At 41.4% G+C, this 23,363-nt stretch overlaps 2 protein-coding genes across 3 annotated transcripts in view; one reads left to right on the plus strand and one right to left on the minus strand.

Moving 5' to 3' along the window:
• Sdha (succinate dehydrogenase complex flavoprotein subunit A) overlaps window positions 1–15,232 on the minus strand; it is a 27,307-nt gene extending 12,075 nt beyond the window's left edge. Inside the window, exons 1-6 of one of the 2 annotated variants that reach the window (XM_005065423.4) lie at window positions 15,100–15,232; window positions 9,704–9,784; window positions 7,566–7,727; window positions 4,780–4,923; window positions 4,292–4,456; window positions 1,695–1,843 (exon numbers count right to left, since the gene is read on the minus strand). In XM_005065423.4, coding sequence (XP_005065480.1) covers window positions 1,695–1,843; window positions 4,292–4,456; window positions 4,780–4,923; window positions 7,566–7,727; window positions 9,704–9,784; window positions 15,100–15,162 — 764 coding nt within the window. In that variant the 5' untranslated portion in view covers window positions 15,163–15,232. Of the gene's footprint in view, window positions 1–1,694; window positions 1,844–4,291; window positions 4,457–4,779; window positions 4,924–7,565; window positions 7,728–9,703; window positions 9,785–12,190; window positions 12,212–15,099 lie in introns of those variants that run through there. The other variant, XM_040757752.1, reaches the window with a different exon arrangement.
• Window positions 15,219–23,098, plus strand: Ccdc127 (coiled-coil domain containing 127). The gene is made up of 3 exons (XM_005065422.4): window positions 15,219–15,342; window positions 16,786–16,916; window positions 20,473–23,098. Exons 2-3 carry the CDS (start codon window positions 16,796–16,798, stop codon window positions 21,132–21,134), a joined length of 783 nt encoding a protein of 260 aa, XP_005065479.1. The 5' UTR covers window positions 15,219–15,342; window positions 16,786–16,795; the 3' UTR covers window positions 21,135–23,098.
• The last annotated feature ends 265 nt before the right edge of the window (window positions 23,099–23,363 follow it).

Here is a 23,363-nt window from a genome sequence, read left to right on the forward strand (position 1 = left end):
ATCTCTTCAGTCTTTAGTTTTCTGAGGAACCTTCACAATGACTACCAATTTATACTCATAGTCTTTAGACTTTTGGGCCACTTTTCTTTCTATCTTTTTTAAGATTTATTTTATTTATGTGTATGTGTTTGTGTGAATTATGCAATATGTGTGGTAATGCCCAAAGAAGCTACCTCAGAGCTGGAGGTACAGGCAGTTGTGAGTCTTTTGAAGTGAGTGCGGGGACCAGAATTCAGGTCCTCTGCAAGAGTAGCAACTCTTAATTCTGAACCATCTCTCCAGGCCATTGTTTTTGTTTAAATATATGTACATATATAAAATTATTGAGTATATATGGTAAGTGTGGGCACAGGCATTGTCGTGGCACATGTATGGGGATTCAGGGAAAAACTTTAAGAAGTTTGTTTTGTTCTTCTATCGTAAGTTCTAAAGATTGGACTCAGGTAGACTGTCACACTTCTGTGCTGTTTTTACCCAGTGTGATGGTTTGAATAAAAACGGCCACGACAGGCTCATATATTTGAATGCTTAGTTCCCAGTTGGTGGAGCCGGCTGAGAAGGATCAGGAGGTGTGTTACTGGGGGTGGGCTTTGATGCTTCTCTGGACTCTCTCTGCCTTATGGTAGTAGATCAAGATTGAACATTCAGCTACTCCTTTATTCAGCCATCACAGACTCTAGTCCTCTGAAACCAGAGCGCAGATTTAACACTTTCCTTTGTGAGTTGCCTTGGTAATGGTGTTTTATCAAGCCACAGAAAAGTAACTAAGACAGTTGGCCCCCTTTTCTCTACATCTTCATCAACACTATTATTTGTATCTTTACATTAACCATCCTCACAAGTGCAGCTGTTACTTGAACGTGCCAGATGTTTAATGGTGCTAAGCACCTTGTATAAACCTGCTGGCCATGTGTATATGCCCCCACTCTGGGAAAAACATTTATTCAGGTTCTATACCATTTAAAAACATTTAAACTTTTTCTTTTCTTTTCCTTTTTTGGGGGAGGATGGTGGTGGTAATGGAGACTGAATCTAGGACCACGTGCATTCTAGACAAGCAAATACTCTACAACTGAGTTATACCCTCAGCTCTTTTTAAAACGGTAAAAATGAAGTCATATCAAGTGAAAGTTACTTATTTTCATCATGTAAACAGTATTTCTTCATTCTAAGAATCATTATACATAGTAAATAAGAAAGCGGGAAAGTTTATTTGAAAATGCCATGTGACTATCCAGGCTTATTCTTTATGTAAGAACAGGCAGGGTGAGCTTTATATTCCCCAATTTTGCCCTATAATGCTTAGAGAACATCTATATTGTGATGAAGGTACCTTCCACATGATGTGACGCAAAGGCCTATGTCTGACCCATTGTTCTGAATTAGTTTTTTGTTTTTGGGTTTTTTTGTTTTGTTTTGTTTTGTTTTTTGAGACAAAGTTTCTCTGTATTGTTTAGGAGGCTGTCCTGGAACTTGCTCTTGCTCTACAGACTAGGCTGGTCTTGAACTCACAGAGATCCGCCTGCCTCTGCCTCCTGAGTGCTGGGATTAAAGGTGTGCGCCACCAATGCCTGGCTCTGTATTAGTTTTATTTAAGAAAAAAAGCAAATAAACCCTCCCTCCCCCTAATTGCTGAAACTCGATTTTTCTGTAAGAAATTAAACAAACAAATAAATAAATAAATCGGATCCTACCCAGTAGCAATGACAGTGTTCTTTGCTCTTATTCTGTGTATGGACCCATCTTCTATGCACAGTGCAATGACACCACGGCATTCCCCATTTTCCATCAAAAGATCCAAGGCAAAATACTCCACAAAATAGCTGGTGTCATATCGCAGAGACTGTAAGAAAGAAAGCCCACATTTCAAACGGTTTAAGATTAAGATTAAACCAACAACACTCAAAGTGTGAATGAAAACAGTCTAAAGGACTTGATCCAACCCTGTTAAGAAATGAAGTTTAAAAAATACTATGGTTTGTAATGAAGTTACATGAACTTATATTAGCATCAATAATGATAACAGTACAAAGCACAAAAAGTCACCCTATGTTTAGCAGTATATCCACAACAAAAAATGCAGAGAATAGAATGCAACAGGCCCTGAGCTGCTCACTTTTTAGTAACACCACTCTTATTTCTACAAAAGCTTAGGAGGCACTCTGGTTTCTCTGATGGCCATGTAATACTGAACACCTCTCAAGAATTTGGCACCCTCTATGAGGCCCATAGATGGGTCACAGAGTCATGATCCAGAAGAGTTACTAGCTATATGTGGACATCTGATTAATAAAAATAAAACACCCATCTCCTCCATTATTATCAACCACATCTGTACCTGTAGTGGCTACTTGGGGCTGGTAGTATGCAGTGCAGGTAAGCCCATTTCCATGCTTATAGGGCAATTGGCCCTGGATGCCACCAAGAGTGAATTTGATAGTCTTGATGGTGAATGCAAGGAGCTCTAGAGAGCTTAGGCAAACTCTCAAAATGACCATAGAACAAGCACACGCTGTTACATTTTCTCTGTGTACTTCGCCTAAAGGAAGCTACTGGTGTTCTGATATTTTCATGTTAATTAACCACTTGTCACTATTTTCTGAAAACAGAGTTCGGATTGTTGATTATCTGGACATGCCAAAGTAGGCTGACTATCTAGTGCAGTTGTCTTCAACCTTCCTAATGCTGCAACCCTTTAATACAGTTCCCCAACCATAAAATTATTTTTGTTGCTACCTCATAACTATAATTTTCTACTGTTATGAATCATAATGCAAATATGTGGTTTCCAGTGATCTTTTACGGGTCTCGACCCAGAGGTTAAGAACCACTGAGCCAGTGACTCCTGTCCCTCAAGGCTTCATCCAGTTTAACAGTGAAGTATTAAAACATACCACTCAGTTCAGGAACTCAGAGAAGATAAAAGCATGCTAAAATACTTCCTCTCTTCTTGGTATGTGATCACAAATGCAAGATAAGCAATGACTACCAATTCAACTTTCCAAAACAGACACAAGGAATAACATACTATAGATAGTTTTTCACAATATCTATTCAATACTTCAGATTAATAATTACTTAGGACACCTTACTATTTGTGTTAGTCAGTTTTTTGTCAATTTGGTACAGGCAAAAACTATTAAAGAGGGAACCTCAACTGAGAAAATGTTCCCATCTGACTGGACTAGCAGCAAGCCTGTGGGGGCTTTTTCTTTACTGATGATATGAAGGGGCCCAGCTCACTGGGGATGGTGCCATGGCTGTGTAAGTGATCCAGAGGTGTATAAAAAAGTAGGCTGAATAGCCAGGCGTTAGTGGCACACACCTTTAATCCCAACCCTCGGGAGGCAGAGACAGGTGGATCTCTGTGAGTTCAAGGCCAGCCTGGTCTACAAGAGCTAGTTCCAGGACAGCCTCCAAAGCTACCTAGAGAAACTCTGTCTCGAAAAACAAAGAAATAAAATAAAGTAGGCTGAGCAAGCCATAGGGAACAAATGCAGTGTTCCTCCAAGGGTTCCACAGCAGTCTGTAGCACAAATTCTAACTGGTCTTAATAAAAACTCAGATTGACTTATCATGGCGTGAAGTATCAGAGACGCAGAGCATTGAGTCACTAGAGTTCTTACCTCTACCAATGCTCAGACCAAAGGGGCGATCCTGTCCTCAGACTGCATCCTCACACTGACTGCTGTCTCTATGAAACCTGACTGCATCTACTCTCCTGTCTCCTCCCGCCTTATATTTCTCTCTCCGCACAGCCATATCACCCGTCTTCACCTTCCTAGTGCTGGGATTAAAGGCGCGTGATTCCAAATGCTGGGATCACATGTGTGAGCTCTAGTTCTCTTTTAGACAGATTCAATCTTGTGTGGCCCAGGGTGGCCTTGAACTCACAGAGATTCCTCCTGAACTCTGGGATTAAGGTATGTGCCACCGCTGGCTTCTATGGCTAACTAGTGTGGTTAGCTCTACATTCTGATTTTCAGGGAAATTTTATTTAATTGTACTTGTTAAATAAAAGCAAAACATCACTACAGCAGTCCTTGCCTCAAGTTCTTGCTCTCACTTCCCCTCATAATGAAGTAAAACTATAACGTGAAATAAGCCCTTTCCTTCCCTAAGCTGCTCTTGGTTATGCTCTTTGTCACAGCAATCAAAGGAGAACATTATTGTCTTGCTTTTTTTTAAGGTGCCCATGCGGTGATTGCCTCCTGTCCTATGCCATTCCCACTGTTAATCCCAACCCTAACCATCTATGTGTTCCATTCCTTTACCACCAAGTCAGCCTCACCCTTCCATACAAAGTGTGCAAGAGTGAGTGGCCTGTCCGATCAGCCACGCAGCAACACCGATGAGCCTGCCCGCCTTTCCCAAACTTGAGACTTTGTCCACCAAATGCACGCTGATAAATCTTCCCATCTTCAGTTCTGCTAAATGGCATGCCGTAATTTTCTAGCTGTGAAATACAAAACAAGAAAAAAATATGTTGCTTTAAACAAGTAAAAATATTCATGGTTAATTTGCACCAAACCTGAAATCTAAAATTTCCATACTAGCATACTCCATGAAAACACTGACAATTCAGGGGGAACTATGAAATGAACTGAACAGTTACAGAAAAAACTTCTTTATTACCAGGGATAGGATCCTAGAGCTTAACTGCTAGGCACAAACTCTCCAAGAGCCATATCTCCAGCCCCTTCTTTTATTTTTACATTGGTTCTTTTGTAATACAAGCAGAGCACATGCACAATGAACCAAGAGTTTCCCTTTAGTTACCTCGACCACGGAGGCAGGGGCTTGCTCTGTCATGTAATGGATGGCATCCTGATCCCCCAGCCAGTCAGATCCTTTCACGGTGTCGTAGAAATGCCACCTCCAGTTGTCCTCTTCCATGTTCCCCAGAGCAGCATTGATGCCTCCCTGGAAACACCATGCCAACTGCTTACTTGCTGTAACTGAGAGTCCCCAATTGTTTCTGCAGCCCATCTCCCCACTGAGGTCTGATTCACAGAAAGTCAACTCCTGACTCTTCATGAGGGTTAAGGAACAGTAAGACAGGCCCCAAGTCATGAAACTTCCCCTGACTACATGGACTAGACAGGTGACTTAATCTGTACCTGCGATGGGGATGTTGCTTAACCTTCATGCCTGTAAAGGAAAAATGTCCTTATACCTTATCCATTGCTTATCTAACTGACAGATACAGGCACTCAACGAGACTGTCTAGAAATGGTATGGTATAAGATGTTCTCAATGGCACTTGTATGTGAATTGAAGTACCCCCTATCAAGTAATGTGCTCCTCATTCAGTTAGATAATCCAGCACTACGGTTTCTTCAACTATTATATGACTATCACTCTATCTAACCTCTCAGAATCACAAAATAGGGCAGCACTTGGACCAATCTCTTTCCTTCTTTCAACTTATATGTCTTTTTTTGGAAACAGAAACAGGGTCTTGCTGTAATCCTTATCAGCTTGGAACTTTCTATATAGACCAGGTAGGCAGTCCTTGAACTTACAGAGATCTCCCTGCCTCTGTTTCTGCCTCCTTTGGTGCTGAGATTAAAGGCATGCACCACCACACCCAGCCTCCAACTTTCAAGTCATCCTTTTTAGGTAATCTTTTCATAAGAGAAAGCACCCTAGTATGACTTAATTGTCTCTCAATGGTTCATATACTGGAGGGAGACACAATCCACAGTGTAATGGTATTAAAAGATGGTGGAACCTTAGAGAATATGTTAGGCTTTGAGGGATGTATACCCTTGAGAGGAATTAAAGTAGTTTTTACTGGACTTTTGATAGTTTCTGGTTGTATTCCTGAAAAAAAGCAAGACTAACCCCTCCCATTTCCTGGTTTCTTCTATGGTCACATGACTTCTTCTCCTAAGAGCCCATGATACAATCTACCATGTTGTAGGCAAGGGAACCCTTACTGAAGACCAAATGAATAAGGCTACCCAATTTTTGGACTTTAAAATACTTTTTCTTCATATAGTACCAAACACTGGACATTGTTTTACAGCAATGGGAAATAAATACACATATCTTATTTCCTTCTCTTCTTGCCAACTGCTGTTCGGTAAGGTTTGAGCAGCGGACCTAAACTAAATTCCTTCCCTTCTCATTACTGTTGTGCTCTGGTATTCCTAGTTATGGTATTTTTAAGTTTGGATGAGGCACTAGGAAGAACTAAGAACCTTGTGGTAACTGAATAATGGTTAGTTACTTTCTTTTCTTTTTTATCCAACACCTCCAACTGTAAAGCCAAGATAATCCTGATAACAACCCTTAAGTTACATATTTGTAGCAGGATATAACAGCTACTTTGAAAAAAATGTGTAACTGATAGTAGCCATCACTTTACTGCTACATGAAAACCAGGGTCACAAATGCTGGTCCTCTGAGAACTCTCAAATCTTTTGAAACCTCTACAACTATAGTCTTACTCTACCTCCATTATCCTTAGTAACCAATAGCCAAACTTCTCCTTTCTCCTACTCTGTTACTACCACACTACCTTAACTTGACACTGTAACTTCTGTTCGGGTCTCCTTTTCCTACTAGATCATGACTTCTCCCAATGTGTTTTAATTCTTTAGCTTATAAACCACCTATTCAACTCAGTGCCCAAAGTATGTCCTACAGGCTGTTTTAGCAACAACAGAGATAAAGGTGGCTTTTCCAAGCTCCTAGAAGTCATCGAACTTTGCTGTTGGCTTAGAAAACAAAACAAAACAAAAACACCCCAGATACGAGGAAAGAGAGTCAAACACGAATTTGCTAACCATACAAAGATTAATATTACTTAGTGAGCCTAGAATAAAAATTATTCCAATTTTTCTCAACTTGAGAGTATGAAAGGCCAATATTTTCCTATTCTTCACATCCATACCATCAGAGTTCACTGTAATACACATTTAGCAAGGATACTAAGTGTGAATTTTGGAGGTCCCCCAGAAGGCACATGTGCTAAGGAAGTTATGGTACTACTGGTGGATGGAAGAACTTCTAGGAGCAGGTCTAACGAAGAGAATTTAAGCCATTGGACATGCCCTGGAAGGGGATTTGGCACCCTGTCTTCTCCCCATTTTTACTTCCCGGCTGCCTTGAGACGAGGTGATCAGCATCTTCTGCCACAAGCCCTTCCAGTATAATATATGCTGTCATATGCCCAAACAGCACAGCCAAATTACCAAGGCTGAAATCTCTGAAAGCATAAATCAAATCTCTCAGGTATTTGTCTCAGTGATTAAAAAAAAGCTGACTAAACTTAAGATCTGGCTTTTGCAAACATATTTTATACCAGGAAGAACTGTGGAGGAAACAAAACCATTATGGGAAAACCGGTAGGAGGCAGGAGAGCTGGAAAAGACCCACAGGTGAGAATAACAATGAGGTGCTGACCCCACAATGGTCCCGAGGAAGAAAGGGAGAATGAATGACTGATTAGATGATGGTAACTATGACTGGAGCTTGATGAGGCAAGAATTTGTCTTATAGGAGGAGTGGTGCTGTGCAAGATATGTAGGTATTGAAAAGAGGACTTTTTTTCTTACCTGTGCTGCAACAGTATGTGATCTGGTAGGAAAGAGTTTTGTAACGCATGCAGTATTAAACCCTGCCTCAGAAAGGCCAAATGCAGCTCGCAAGCCTGCCCCTCCAGCGCCTACCACCACAGCATCAAATTCATGATCCACAACTGGGTATTGAGTAGAAATCTGAAAAGGAAATTCATCTATTCATTACACATTCAACCTCATAAAACACTAATACTATAATTACACAATAATAAAAGGAAAGAACAGCTGCTGTACACAGAAGGCCTCAATCCTGTTCTGGGATGAGTATGTATTCTTGGTGTTCCCAGTGTGGTAGGAACAATGGACCAGCAATCAGATTTTATGGTCAAAAGAAGGTCTGTTCCCCTAACCCACCCCCCACCCCCTCCACAAAATTAATTACTTTTTGTTTTGTTTTCAGACATTGTACTGGGTGGTTTTATCTGTCAAAACACAAGCTGTTTAGACACAAGCTAGAGTGATCAGAGGAAGTAGTCTCAGCTGAGGAAATGCCTCTTTGAGATCCAGCTGTAAGGCATTTTCACAATTAGTAATCAATGGGGGAAGGTCCAGTCCATGGTGGGTGGTGCCATCTCTGGGATGCTGGTCCTGGGTTCTAGAAAAAGGTATGCTGAGCAAGTCAGTAGGCAGTTCCTTTCCATGGCCTCTGCATCAGCCCCGGCCTCCAAGATCCTGCCCCGTTTTGAGTTTCTGTCTGACTTCCTTCAGTGATGAACAGCTAACTGAAGTGTAAGTCTAAAAATCCTTTCCTTCCCAACTTACTCTCTGGTCATAGTGTTTTGTCGCAGCAATAGAAACACTAAGACAGGAATCTTACTCAGACTGGCTCAAAATTCACCATCTTCCTGCCTCTGCTTCCCAACACTTAGCTTTAAAAAAACAAAATGAAAGAGAAAACAAAAGTGTTTTGGGAGACACTTAAGATTCCAAAGCAAGGAAGTATTAAAGCAGATGAAAACATCAGTACAATGAGCTCTAATTATATCTTTTACTCAATGCTTTTACTCCTGTCCATACCATATCCATTTATCTGTAGGAGATTAAACATGCGCTAATAATGCTTCTCCACCTGTGGTGCACAAGTCTCTCTTGAAAACAATGTTGGCAAGGAGTTGGTAGTGCACACCTTTAATCCCAGCACTTGGGAGGCAGAGGCAGGCGGATCTCTATGAGTTCAAGGCCACCCTGGTCTACAGAGCAAGTTCCAGGACAGCCTCCTAAACAATACAGAGAAACCCTGTCTCGAAAAACAAAAGAAAAAGAAAAGAAAACAATGTTGTTTTTGTTGAAATCAGCATATTTCAGTTTTCCTGGGTACAGACACAACTATATTTCAGGTCTATAGGAACAGGCCCTATGTGGGTAGACTAATCACTGAGAAACTGTCAAGCAGTATTCTGTAACTCCTGCTAGCTCATATGATAAGAATTTGTAAGCAATGTACAGTTTTTAAAACAGAAAGCAAAATAGGCTAAATACAAAGGAACTTCAACTCCAGTAGCTACAGTCTTACTTTGTGCAGAGATTCCACTCTCCATCACAGTACATACAGTGTATTTTCTTTTCTTTTTTTAGTTTTTCGAGACAGGGTTTCTCTGTGGCTTTAGAGGCTGTCCTGGAACTAGCTTTTGTAGACCAGGCTAGTCTGGAACTCACAGAGATCCTCCTGTGTCTGCCTCCCAAGTGCTGGGGTTAAACGCGTGTGACACCACCGCCCAGTAGTGTATTTTCTTATATTGTTAGTTTACTGGCATTTAGAGGTTAGTTTAGATAGTTTTGCCAGCAAGAACATCAGTATCTATCTATGTAAGTATTTTTGTAAGGATTGTACTACACATATTTAAGCATATAGTCAATACCCAAGAAAACCTTTTTTAAAAAATGTACAATAGTCAAATATAGTAGAATGACTATAGATTACTATCCTTCAAAGCAAGAAAAGTTTACAAGCTGGGCATAATTGCACACACCTTTAATCCCAGCAGAGTCAGGTGAATCTCTGAGCTCAAGGCCAGCCTGGTCTACATACTGAGTTCCAGGATAGCCAGAACTACATAGTGAGACCTTACAAAAACAAAACAGAAAGGTTGTTTGCATTTGGGCAATGAACTTACCGAATCTGAAACTTTGGCAGATGCCTTCTTGCTCTCACCAACAGTGAAGTGAAAGCCACAGGTCTGTGTTTGGAATGGCCGCTGCAGAAATATGAATGGTGTTAAGGTCTTGAAGGAATACAAACAGAGGGAATTAATTAAAACTTTCTTTATAAATTGATAAGCTTCCTAGGTATCCAGTTGCTCTCATTCTTCTAAAAGTTCACCTGGGACCCTGAAAGACAGACCTAGGGGGCAAGGACTCAGGTCTCACCCCTTCTACTCTGAATTGGCATTCTAGGAAAAGCTTTTTCCAAAAAAGCCTGTTTCTCAGCAGAATACTACCACCGACACTTGCTTTGCACTATGTAACTCATTGAAGAATAGCAAAGAAACCTGTGTTGCTATTTATTTTGCAAATAATGAAACACGTCTACTGGATCCATCTTAACACTTTGCACACTGGCTCTCTGAATGGCCTTCAAGAATTCTAGTTCTTAAAAAAAAATGAGACTTATACTCTAGAACAGGCTACTGCTTATTGAAACAAGGTTAAGCCTATGCTTAGGAATGAATTAATTATCTCTTTATCCTATATACCAAGACTTTACCCATACCTCCTCTCATGGGTCAGGTCTGTTCTCCATGACTGGTTGTCCCTGGCCTTCCTCTGAAAACCTATATAAAATTCCCCACATCCAAGATTAAGATAAACATATACCCAGGAAGCCTAGTGTCAGTGAAATCAGTCTAGTGTGAATCAAGTCAGCCATTAAAAATGCATTTCCCATTTTACTTGCTCTATTTTAAAAGATCATTATATAATGAAGAGATTTGGACATATCCTAAGTAACAGTTCTAGGTAGTTAAGTTCACTTAGCAATTAAAAAGGGCAGCTCACAAATGATCTTAAGAATTCCATGATTTTGAAGAGATGTTATTACGTGACATGAAAAATATCTGTAAGACAAGTAAAGGGGAACTAGGGGAAAATTTGGCAACATAAAATGAATGACTTCTTTTTAAGTTGGAGGGCCTCAAGTCAGGGTAAGTCCTAACATTTACACCTATTTACTTAGTTTTTGATACAGGGTCTTACTGTGTAGCCTGGCTGGCCTTGAACTCAAGAGATCCACCTGCTTCTGCCTCAAGAGCGCTGATAGTAAAGGAATGTACTACTGGGGAAGACACATTTTTTAACCTTTTTTTTTTAAGCATTATTTCATAGTTGGTTAAGAGTGTGTGCATGCGCACGAGTGCTCCCAAATACATATACAAAAACCAGAGAAAGACGCTGTGTCTTTCTTGATCACTCTCTACCTCCCGTCTACCATGGGTTCTAGGAACCAAACTTTAGGCCATCAGGCTTATGCAGCAAGCACCTTTCTCCACAGAACCACCTTACTGGGTTTCCACCTTACTTTTTGAAACTGTCTCAATTAAGCTGAAGCTCATGATTTCAGCTAGGCTGACCAGCCAGTGAACTCCCAAGATACACTTGTCTCCATGTCCCAGCACAGGATCTACAGACACAAGAGGCTACATCTAGCTCTTATATGGGTACTAGAGATTGGAACTCAGGTCCTCTTGCTTCTCACAAGTGTTCTTATTCACCAAGACATTTTTTTAATTTTGAAACATGAATGTGAATGAGGAAATTTACCTACACTGTAACAAAAAGTCCACTTATGCCTCTGTCTAGTAGGACAGATGTTCTCATCAAGGAAGTTGGGGAAACAATGAGAAGAGCAGAGACTATTAATTATCTCCAAGAAGCAAAATGCCTCAATAACTAAGTCTAGTCAGTTGAAGACTGGTATAAATCATCTTCTGCACAAACCTTGCAATTATAAAATCACCCAATGAAGACCTAAAAATGGATGATACTAGGAAGGAAGGAAGTGGTTTAAGTGCATTGAAGTCTCCTATCATTCAGAAAACATAGAAATGGAGATAAATACTAGTGCACAATGACACAATTTAAAAATTGTTTCCATTACTGAACAGAATAGCTTATGACTTTAAAAAAAAACACGTGAAATCATTTTCATTAAGAATTTTCGTTTTTAAGGCCAGTCAATGACTCAATGGGGCATAGATGCTTCCTGTTGGGCTTGAAGACCCAAGCTTGATTCCCCAGGATGAACACTGTAGGAGAAGTTGTCTACTGACTTCTATATAGTGAGTGAACACACGCATATAAATGTAATAAGATTTCAAATTTTCAGTATTTTTTAAGTAGAGATGCTTAAAATACAGTTCACAGGGATAGGTATCCCTAACTTAGATGACTACAGTTCAAACTTTCAGAGGTTGCCCCACAAAATTCTCACAAACCACAGAGAAAAACTGAAGGTCAGTGGAGACTATGGACCCAGATCATGTACTTAGGAAAATCCCTGAGAAACTACAAATCCAGATTAAAATGCTGGTCATGAGTAAATGCTAAGTCACAAGTCTACAAATAACATACAGGAATAACATAACAAAGGAGGCGGTTGGACTTACCACCATTAGGCCCATTTGTCTATCAGAGAACATTCCTTTAAATAGGCAATTCTAGGAGGTAGCCCTGGGAGACAACCATCGTAAAGTGTGGTGAAAGGTGTAAACTAAACTCAAGGGTTCACCTCTAGAAGTAAAGGGACCAGTCTCTCACTCAGCCAGCTTTAGCAGCCATGACAGGTACAGAAAAGACACACAGGCCTCTGACACAAGGAAACTCCAGATTCTCTGGCCTCTTGGAGCCTAGGTTCAAAACTGAACACAAAGAAACTCCAGAGCACTCCCAGCCTCCTAGATACTTGGCTCCTAGGAACTGTTTGACCATAAAAGAAACTCCAGGGGAGACCAAAAACTTCCCTATAGTATCCAGGATATAGTTCTGAAAACTATTGGTATCTATGTACAACAGGCCTCCTGCAAGTAACAAGACAATGCCATAGAAACCACAGAATGTTCCCTCTCAGCATTGACCAATAAGAATAATTGGTACACAAGTATTTCATGCCAAAATATGGCTTTGAGAAATTCTCCTAATTGTTCCCAAATGTTAACCAATCAGAAACCAACCTGTACCTCCTGATGTAATCCTGTAACTTTTGTCTATAAAACCTATCAGAGACAGGGAACTTCACTCCCTTTGGAGGCCTGCTGCATCAGCTTGCTAGAAGGGGTCCCTGTTATGGTTGGATGAACAATTAAAACCTTGCTTTTGCAGTTTAGTGGGTCTACCTCCCTGGTGGTCTCTGGGGATCTTTGTGGCTTGGGCACAACAGTGGTATGCCATAAAGCCCCATTTCTCTTCTTAAGAAAAGCCTAATTCTGCCAGCTAGACAAAATGGCCATAAGTAACTAATTGGAAAAGAACAATGAAAGTATACTTAAAAATAATTCAGGCAACATGGATTATCTTTGCTGTATATGTGGCCAGAGTTATACAGTTTCCTGTCTCTGTCTAAATTGGTCAAAGTGTAAACTGGATCTGGGACCTGAAAGGAATTTAAGGATAACAACATACATGGAATGCATAAACCTAAGGTGTATGCAAGTTAGCAAAATCTTATTCTCTTTTCTTTTTTAAGATTTATTTACCTGCTGGGTGGTGGTAGTACATACCTTTAATCCCAGCACTCAGGAGGCAGAGTGCAGAAGGATCTCTGTGAGTTGGAGACCAGCCTGGTCTACAAGAGCTAGTTCCAGGACAGCCTCCAAAGCCAGAGAAACCCTGTCTCTGGGGAAAAAAAATGTATTTACTTATTATGTATACAGTGTTCTGCCTGCATGTATGCCTGCAGCCAGAAGAGGGCACTAGATCTCATTAGAGATGGTTGTGAGCCAACATGTGGTGGTTGCTGGGCATTGAACTCAGGACCTCTGGAAGAGCAGTCAGTGCTCTTAACTTCTGAGCCATCTCTCCAGGCCCAAAATCTTCTATTCTTGACTATCCTTGACTATCCTTGTTGGGGCCCCTTAAAGATGGCTCCGATTCATCTTGGCTCAAGGTCAGAGAGTTAAAAACTGTCCTTAGTAAGTCATAAAACCTTAAGGTCTAAGGTGTGACTACAGTAGGATGTTTGATCTTGGCCTTGGGTGTCTTATATAAATGTCAACAAACTTGGTATGAGGTGTGGTTATTTCTGACCCTCAAGGCCAGATAACGAGAAATTGAATCTAAGGTGTGGTTACCAAATCCTTGGAGAACTGAGGATGAATGTCTGTTCCATATACATGATACCATGTTCTGCTTTTTGGTTAAGGTATTTAAGAATGGTGAAGAATAAACTTCGGGTGTTCAGTATTCACTGGATTTGCTATCCTGACTCTATCCTGTGTCTTAACCTCTTTACCTACCCTTTCTCTATCCACACTCCCCTCTCAGATATGAACCGGGCAAGTCGGCTGACTCTGACGGTAGCCCCACAAACACAGCCTTCCCACATATCCTTTTTGAGCATTAGCCAGAGCTGGACTCAGACCATCATTAAAAGGTTTTTTTCTTTATTTTTTCCTGATCATGTGGACTAAATCCTGGGGGTGGGGTGGATTTACATATTTCTAATACAATACAATTCTATTATAATTGTAGGTTGTTAATCTGTTATTTACTGTAAAAGGCTTCAGTAATCAGTACTTAAAACCCTTGTAATTTAAGAACCCAAGGGATAGAGGTGGAGGTGGGAGTCTATGGCTTTAAATACAAATCATATAATTTATCAGTGTTTGAAAATGCCTTCTGGTCTTGCAAGGATAGCTGCCAACTAACCCTTGAACATTTAATTGAGCCTAATTTTTAATATCTATTTCAGAAAGGAGACAATTGCAGCCATAATTATAGGCACAATGCAAGTCAATACTGTTCAATGTCTTGAGGCTTTTATTTCATAATTAAATTATTAGGTGGGTAGGTGGGCCAGTTCATTTAGTGTGCTTTAATAAAACCCTAGAAATCTGACATATTAATTTATGCCATCGTCATTGTCAGACACAATCTGGCAATCTGTGAAAGTCAACAAGGACCTCTGCAGCCCGGGGGCATCCTGTGTCCCTCTTCCACTCCTAAGCAAAATAGGGGTCCCAAGGCCGGATGAACACAGAGAAAGGTCACCTGGTATTTAAAAACAGCAGCTGAGGCCTCTACACAAAACCTATAAGCTCATCACTTACAATGCTTAGGGTCAACATCCCCAAGCTACCAACTGTTACTGCAGACCTGGCCGCAAACACAGGCGGGTCCGCCCGTTGACCTTGGAGAACTTAGCCGGGCCAAGACAGGGAAGGCCCGGCTCCACTCCCGCGGCCGTGGGGTCGTGACCTTCGCCGGGAAGCCGTCCGCTCTGGCACAAACAGGGTGGGATAGCGGGATTAGGAGTACGCTCGGCATCCCTGGTGCCCGCCACCCCGAGGCACTGACTCACCGCCCCAGCTAGCGCCAAGCGCCGCCCGCGAAGAAGTCGCGAAACTGCTCCAATGCCGGCCATGTCTCCGCAGTCCCACAAGCCTCAGCGACAACTGCGCTTGCGCACCACGCTACGCCGGCTTTGAAAACGCTGCGCCTGCGCACCACGTCGGGCTCCCGGGAGAGGCGGTGCGCTCTGCAGACGCCCCTGGAGCGTCTTTGAGCTAAGGTGTCAGCTTCGCCGATGTGCTCTGCTCCAGGGGTAAGTGGGTACCGCTGTCTTTAAAGTGCTTCCGCGGGTAGTTCTTCGAGTCGGAGGATCTGGACAGATGGAAGTGGGGCCCTCGGGGCAGCGACCTCAGCGGGGTCTCAAGGAATGGGCGGGAGCTGCCGCCCTGGGCTTTTGGAGTGGGTAGGAAGGATCCCTTGGTGGCTGGACCAGGGGCTGCTGGGCTGGGCAGCGCAGAAGCCGGGCAAACAGTGCCAAAAGCTTCCGTCTCCATTTCAGATGCTGGGAACTCGGGGCCTGTCCTGTTGTCATCCCGAAAGCTACTTAGATCGTGTCTGGGACTAGCATTCCTTCTTGCAAACTCGGTCTGATTTGACCAGATTCAGATAGTATTTCTGTTTTCCTAGTGAAATAGCTGAGAATTTCGGCATAATTAAATGCTATAAAAAGTAAACCAAGCCTGGCGTTGGTGGCGCACGCCTTTAATCCCAGCACTCGGGAGGCAGAGGCAGGCAGATCTCTTGAGTTCGAGGCCAACATGGGCTATAGCGCGACTGCCAGGATAGGCTCCAAAGCTACACAGAGAAACCCTGTCTCGAAAAAACAAAAACAAACAAGCAAAAAAGTAAAACAATAATCGCAATCATTTTCTGAATTTTCACTTGATATTAGATTAAGTTCTTCCTCTTGATACGCAATGTTATGAACATAATTTTGTATTATTTTATTAAGTTTACAATGACTCGTTCCCATTTTATTTCTTATAATTGTTTTTATTAATGAACAAGGAAATGTGGACTGTATTTCTGTACAACACTTTATATATAGCCCAGAAATGGATGATATTTTTGTGGAGGGAATAAGTAATACAGCTGGCCCTCCAAGGGTGGGTTCAACCAATTGTGTCTGTTCTGAGTATGTGCAGACTTTTTTTTGTTGTTTTTTTGGTTTTTCGAGATAGGGTTTCTCTGTATTGTTTAGGAGGCTGTCCTGGAACTCACTCTGTAGACCAGGCTGGCCTCGAACTCACAGATCCACTTGCCTCTGCCTCCCCAGTGCTGGAATTAAAGGCATGTGCCAGCAACGCCCGTCCCAGAGTTGTTTGTTTGTTTTTCGAGACAGGGTTTCTCAATGGAACTTCCTCTTGTAGACCAGGCTGGTCTCGAACTCACAGAGATACTCCTGCCTCTGCCTCCCTAGTGCTGGGATGAAAGGCGTGTGCCACCAATGCTGGACTTGGTTTACTTTATAGCATTTAATTATTTTTTTTTCAACAAGAGGGGAATAAATCATGTCAACTACTTAAGTTCCTTTAAACCGTATTAGGTATTGATGATTTAGAGATAATCCAAAGTATTGAGCAGATTACATTCAAATATGCCGTTTTATGTGGGAATCTTGACTGTCTTCAAGGCCTCCCCCACAGATATCTGAGGTATGACTTATACAATTTATATCTTTTTCCTTTTCTTCAAGGAATAGCTCCATGAATAACTTAAATGACCCCCCACATTGGAACATCCTGCCCAATCCCAGGGCTGATGGAGGTGATGGAAGCAAGTGGAATTATGCCCTGTTGGTGCCAATGCTGGGATTGGCAGCGTTTCGTAAGTTATGATTGTATTGACATCTCTGTTTCCTGATCCAGAAGTAGGTTGCTGCAGGGGCTGGACACCCTAAAGATTATCTTTAGGACTTGACCAACACAGTGTAGTTTTACCCTTACAGCAGCTCTGACAGGGTTAGTGTAGTTGGGTTTTCTTTGGATCGCCAGTCCCCAAATAACAGCACAGAGACTTTTAATTATGAAGCTTGGCCTGAGCTTAGGCTTGTTCCCAGCCAGCTCTTCTAACTTAACCTGTTTCTATTAATCTGCATTTTACCATGTGGCTCTGTACTTGTACTCTGTTCTGTACGTCTGATGTGGGTGAAATCCTCAAGCCTAGATTCGTACTCTGAGTCCCTCTCTGCCCAAAAGTCCTGCCTAAACTCTCCTGCCTAGCTATTGGCCATTCAGCTTTGTATTAAAACAATCACGAAGATATAAATCCTCACACAGTGTAAGCAAAATATCCCGCAACAAATTGGCTTCTCTGATCCTGTTTACCAGTTCCTAGAAAGTAACCGACAAAAGCATTTGACATGGGTTAGTGATATAAGACAGAAACAACAACAACAACAATAAAAAATATATATATATAGGGACTGTCATCTGTGTATATTTGATTCTTTTCTAAAACTCTAATCTCCTTCATGTGTATTATCTTCCTTAGGATCGCCTTTCCCAGTATTCATACACATAGAAGTTTTAATAAGCTTCTGCTTTCTCTCAGTGCTTCACTGTTCTATGGTTACCCTTCTCAGGACTGACAGAAAAATTGACCTAAAAGAAAACCAGTTAGGCTTTCTTTCTATGCCTATATCGCTCCCACCAGCATGATGAACGTTCCTCAGACCCGCCGGATGTTCTGGAAGAAATGTGGCAAGCACCAGCCCCATAAAGTGTGGCCCAGTACAAGAAGGGCAAGGTCTCTTTGTACTGTACGCCCAGGGAAAGCAGCGCTGTGACCAGAAACAGAGTGGCTATGGTGGGCAGACTAAGCCTGTTTTCTGCAAAAAAAAAAAAAAAAAAAAAAAAAAAAGGCTAAAACTAAAGATTGTGCTGAGACTTAAGTGTGTTGAGCGCAACTGCAGATCTAAGAGGATGCTGGCATTTTTCTTTTGTTTTGTTTTTCAAGGCAGGTATTGTTTTGGAGGCTGGCCTCAAACTCACAGAGATCCTCCTGCCTCTGCCTCCGTGTGCCACCAATGCCTGGCTGAGATATAAGCATTTTGAATTGGGAGGCAATAAGAAGAGAAAGGGCCAAGTGGTCCAGTTCTAAGTTGATCTTGTTATGAAGACAATAAAATCACAATAAAAGAAACTCAAAAAGAAAAGAAAACCAGTTAGGATGCATATTTAGTATTTTAAAAGTCAGGTATTTGGGTGAGTTTGCCCAGGAAAACTACTTTGCAGGCTAGAAATCCTCATGTTTAAATTGACTAAACACCACTGAGACTCTTACCAGTCATGGACTACAATATATATGGGCATATGTGTGTTTGTGGGTGTAGTGAAAGAAAATTTGAGAAAACCCGAGCCCTTAACTGTGTTCCCACCTATGATTGATGATGTGGAAGAGTTGCTTTACATTTCTTCATGCCTTGTTCTGGTTGACCTCTAAAAATACGAGAAGCTGATGATTCAATAAATGAAAAGCAAGTACTGTGCTATATGTATAGTGATCATTTTTATACAGTAGCTTTTTATGTCTGCCATGGAGGAAGAAGAGGGATCTAAACGTTGTTGGTGCCAGTCTAGATCATCCCAGAGGGCACTGTATAAAAGCTCTTGCTTGTCACCCTCTTTCAGCGAACTGTTCACCATAAAAGGCATCTATTGCTGTGGTTCTTGAGTGGCTTGGAAGCCTTAAAAGTACACCTATTACAAGTAGACTCTCATCCAATAGTGGTGTTAGTCACTTTGAGTTAGCTTTGAGAACGGGAGAGGCCCTTTCATTTTCCATGTATTTTTCAGATTTGTTTGTAGCTTCCAAGATTCTTGCTTTTTCTTTTTTGATGTTCAAGTTGGTACTTTTTGCCCTGAGAAGGATTGAAAATTGTTTTATGTTTCTATATTGATTATCCTGGTTAAATAATGTATCCTGGTTAAATAAGGGATAATGTGTTTGTTTTTTGTTTGTTTGTTTGTATTTTTTGTTTGCTGTTGTTGTTGTTACCTTTAAATCAGGGTTTCACTGCCTATATTCACAACCCTCATGCCTCAGTTTAGGTGTGTGCAAGGACAGCCTAGCCTGGAGGTAATTTTTAACTTTGCATTCTTAGAAGGATTGTCTAAAAGTAAGTTGCTGCATGTTTGAGAAGGTGTGTTGTGACATGCTTGTGTTAACTATCCTCCATCATGATCTGGGAGTAACAGCAGATGGATGAATGCTTTACTTGATAACCTCTGAATGAGATCTACTGTAGTCTCTGAAGGTTTAAATCTCGTGGCCAACCCTCCCTTCTTCCTTTCTTCCTTCTTTTCATAGCTTTCAATACAATTCAGAACTGGTAAAGTTGTGCTTACCTTGAAGAATATCTGTCACTCTTTGGCAGGCTTAGATCTCCTTGTCTGTGTTGTGCCTTCTTTCTCATTCCCTATTTCTCTGTTCATTCTTCCCTTCTTCCTTTACCCCTCTCCCTCCCTCACCTTCTCTTGAATAGAAAAGAAACTGTCTTAGATCTAAAGTGAAGTGTCTGCAATACTGAGCTTAATCGCTTAGTACAACTCAGTTTAGTCAAAAGAGATGGTATTGAGACCACGTATAGTTGTAATAAGTGACACAGAGAGATTGGGTAGCCTTTTACTCAGTTCCCCCTAGTGGTTACCTCATGCAGACTCATGTGAGACATGGATCTTTATGGTTGACACAGGCAAGATAAGGATAACATCACATTATGACGGAACACCTGTTATTTCATAGCCAATTGATCCTTAAGGTTATATAACTGGAGGTATGAAGTCTCTGTTAGATAAATCTAAAATATCTGATCTTCCTGGGCTTTGGTATGACTATTGTGCTTTGAAACCTGCAAGTTTTGGATGTCCAAGCTGGCCTTGAGCATGGAATCCTCCTTTCTCTTAGCCTCCCAAGTACTAGAATTACAAGTGCTTGCTACCAGGTCCAACCTAAGTTGAACTTCATCTTATTTGTGTAAAACATAATAGCAAACCCACCAGACTTAGGCTATATACAGAAGAAAAGTAAACCCAAGTGTGACTTCGAACAGTATTTGAAGCCTACCCATATTAATTTTTTTAAACATTGGCAATAAGCCAATGGAGCACTGAGGCAGAGCAGTGATAAATTTTTCCAGCCATGGAAGTTAGACACCAGAACATGGACATTGAATGTGCTGCTTTAGGTTCCCAGCACTAGTGAGTTTAGGATAAGAACTTTGCCTACTTTGCTATCTATGAAATTTCAATGACTTAGTACCTTTGAAGTCTTGGGCTTTTACTGAAATGCTGTCATTACTGTGTTATAATTTTTTCTTAGATAGCCATAGGATTTTAATTGTGTCTCTAAATATGTCTTCCTTATCTCTTCCTCATGTCAGGTTGGATTTGGTCTAGGGAATCCCAAAAAGAAATAGAGAAAGTAAGAGAAGCATGTCATCAGAGAACAGCTGCTTTCCAACAGGATCTTGAAGCTAAATACCACGCCGTGATCTCAGAACATCGACGTGCAGTTGCTCAACTGTCTTTGGAACTGGAAAAGGAGCAAAACAGAACAACTAGTTTTCGAGAAGCCCTTATTTCTCAGGGCCGGAAGTTGGCAGAAGAGAGGAAGCTTCTTGAACAGGAACGCACTCAGCTGATGCAAGAAAAAAGCCAGTTGCAGCCTCTGAGAAGTGTCTACCTGAGCTGCCTGGAAGGAGAGGATGACTGGCAGAGCAGAGCCCGGGCTGTGCTGAAGGATGTGGGAGAAGCTTTAGTGGAACGCCAAAATATCTACTGCAGCCCGATCCTTCCCCGGAGTAAAAGGCTGGAGCTGGAGAAGAAGTTACTGGTGCGCTCGTCTGTTGATCCGGTGGCTGCTGACCTAGACATGGCAGCTGGCTTATATGACATATTTAAGCATGATAAGCATTGTGGAGATGTCTGGAACACCAACAAATGTAAAAATGGGAAGCTCATGTGGATGTATCTCAAATATTGGGAACTACTTATTGAACTTAAAAAGTTCAAGAGAGTAGAGAAAGTCATACTAGAAAAATAAGAGTGAAATGAAACTTAAGACCAGGTGGGGGCCATTCACCGTGGCAATCAACCTGCATTCTGGGCTCTCTGATATTTACTCTGTTCCTTTACCACCAGGTGTGACTTGGTGCAGCTACCGTTTTGCGAGAACTCAAGTCTTTGCACCCTTTGAACAGTGCAGTAGGGACTTAGCAGATGAGGTTTTTCTGTGATGCTCTGCAGACATCAGAGATTCACTTTTTCTGAAGCATTTTTGAGCTGCTAATATTTAGCAGAACAAGTACAACCATATATTTTAGTTCTAGGGTAAAGAAATAATTTAAAGCTCAAATATATTACTCTTAAGAAATGCTTTATCAGCCGGGCGGTGGTGGCGCACGCCTTTAATCCCAGCACTCGGGAGGCAGAGGCAGGCGGATCTCTGAGTTCAAGGCCAGGCTGGACCGACAGCCTCCAAAACAATACAGAGAAACCCTGTCTCGTAAAAACCAAAAAAAAAAAAAAAATGTTTTATCAGTTTTTACCTCTACTCCAATTACTGTCCTCCCTTCCCTGATTTCATCTAAAAGTTTTATTACCAAGATTTATCTTGTTTGGACCATTTTTTCCCCACAAAGAAAAAAACCACCAAGTGTTATGCTCAGCTGGTGTCCCAGTGAATGCTTAGAACTCAGTAAGCATGTTTATTAGCAATGGCACGCAGTCAGTAATATTTGTCATTTAAAATTGATGGCCTCACTTTTTATTTGTGTGATTCTTTACTGTTCTTTTGAGACAATGTTGCTACATAGTCCAGGCAGACCTCATATGTGCCATCTTCCTGCCTCAGGCTCCCAAGTGCTGGGATTACAAATGTGCGTCTTGGGTTGGTAATTTCACATGTATTGTCTCAGTTTTTAGCATTATTTGAAAAGTAGACAAGTACTTATAGCTTATTTACATACAGCTTATATGAGTTGCTCCTATGTATATAACTTATATAATCCTTACTCTGGTTTTATGAGCTAAGTGCTATTATTTATCTTTTAAGTGGTTATTTCCCAAGATACCCAGATTCTATGACTTACTCTGGTTTTATGAGCTAAGTGCTATTATTTTGTAAATGGTAGTTTCCCAAGATATCCAGAGTCTATGACTTGCCATGGTTTTCTAAGCTTTTACCTGTGATTGCTCTCAGGGCTAATATTTGTTGTAGCAAGAAATATAAAATTAGCAATGGCATGTTGAGCAAGTCTAGAGGGAACCAGATGGAGCCCCCAGGGTCAAATTCTATGGAATTACAGGGAATATTTTCTAGTTTAGGGGCAAGCTGTGACATGACAGGTTTCCAGGAAAGCTCACTGGTAACTTTTGATGGGTTAAGGGCTATTTATGTAACCCCTCTGACATATAGCAGTTCCATTCCTAGTGGAAGGAAAGTGGCAGACATCACTCATATTCTGCAAGCAGTTTAGGTGTGGTAATCCAGGTTCCCAGACACCTGTTAGGTACTAGCCTTGTGAGAGGATGCAGTCAGTATGAAGACTGTTAAGTGAGCTCTTCTACATAGCTTTATTTCCTGGAGGACAGAATCTGGAGCCATGATAGAGAGATGGTAATCTGCCGAGGTGATGGTTAGAATTTTATGGAGTGAGTCTGAACTGGGTGTTTGATTTCTAAAACTAGGAGCCTAGGTTTGCTTGTTTGTCAGTGGCCATGCAGGAAGTGAATGAAGTGGTTAGTTTGTGTATGGATCCTATATTCCACCATGTACATATCTTTCAGAATAAAAAATATGACAAACTTAAAAATGCTTATACAGAAGACAGTTCAGCTATGGAATGATTGAGGAACACTGGCGCTCATGTTTTTATCCCACATTAAGTTCTCAGAACCATCTTGGCAGAATTGGCAGCGGGCTCTGTCAGCTAAATCCAGCTGATTCCAGCTTCAGTTAAAGCTCTTCTCAATAAATACTTACCATGTCTTTCTGCTGTATTACCAGCACTGTCTCTGAGAAGTGATTTGTTCTAGTAATCTAAAAACCAGTTTTCTCAGGTTGTTTCCTATGTGTTAGATCCTTGAAGGAAGCCCCATAGTCTCTGGTTTCTGTTAACTCCACTGATCTGTCCGGTGATCTTGGACAGACCACTTCATGGCTTTCTCTAAGGTTTATCTTTTTGTTTGTTTGGTTTGGATTTTTCTGTCTAGCCTTGTCCTGGAACTCTGTAGACCAGGCTGGCCTTGAACTCACAGACATCCACTCTGC

This window comes from Mesocricetus auratus, unplaced genomic scaffold (assembly GCF_017639785.1).
Source record: "Mesocricetus auratus isolate SY011 unplaced genomic scaffold, BCM_Maur_2.0 Super-Scaffold_100015, whole genome shotgun sequence".
In the NCBI taxonomy this organism is placed as follows: Eukaryota; Metazoa; Chordata; class Mammalia; order Rodentia; family Cricetidae; genus Mesocricetus; species Mesocricetus auratus.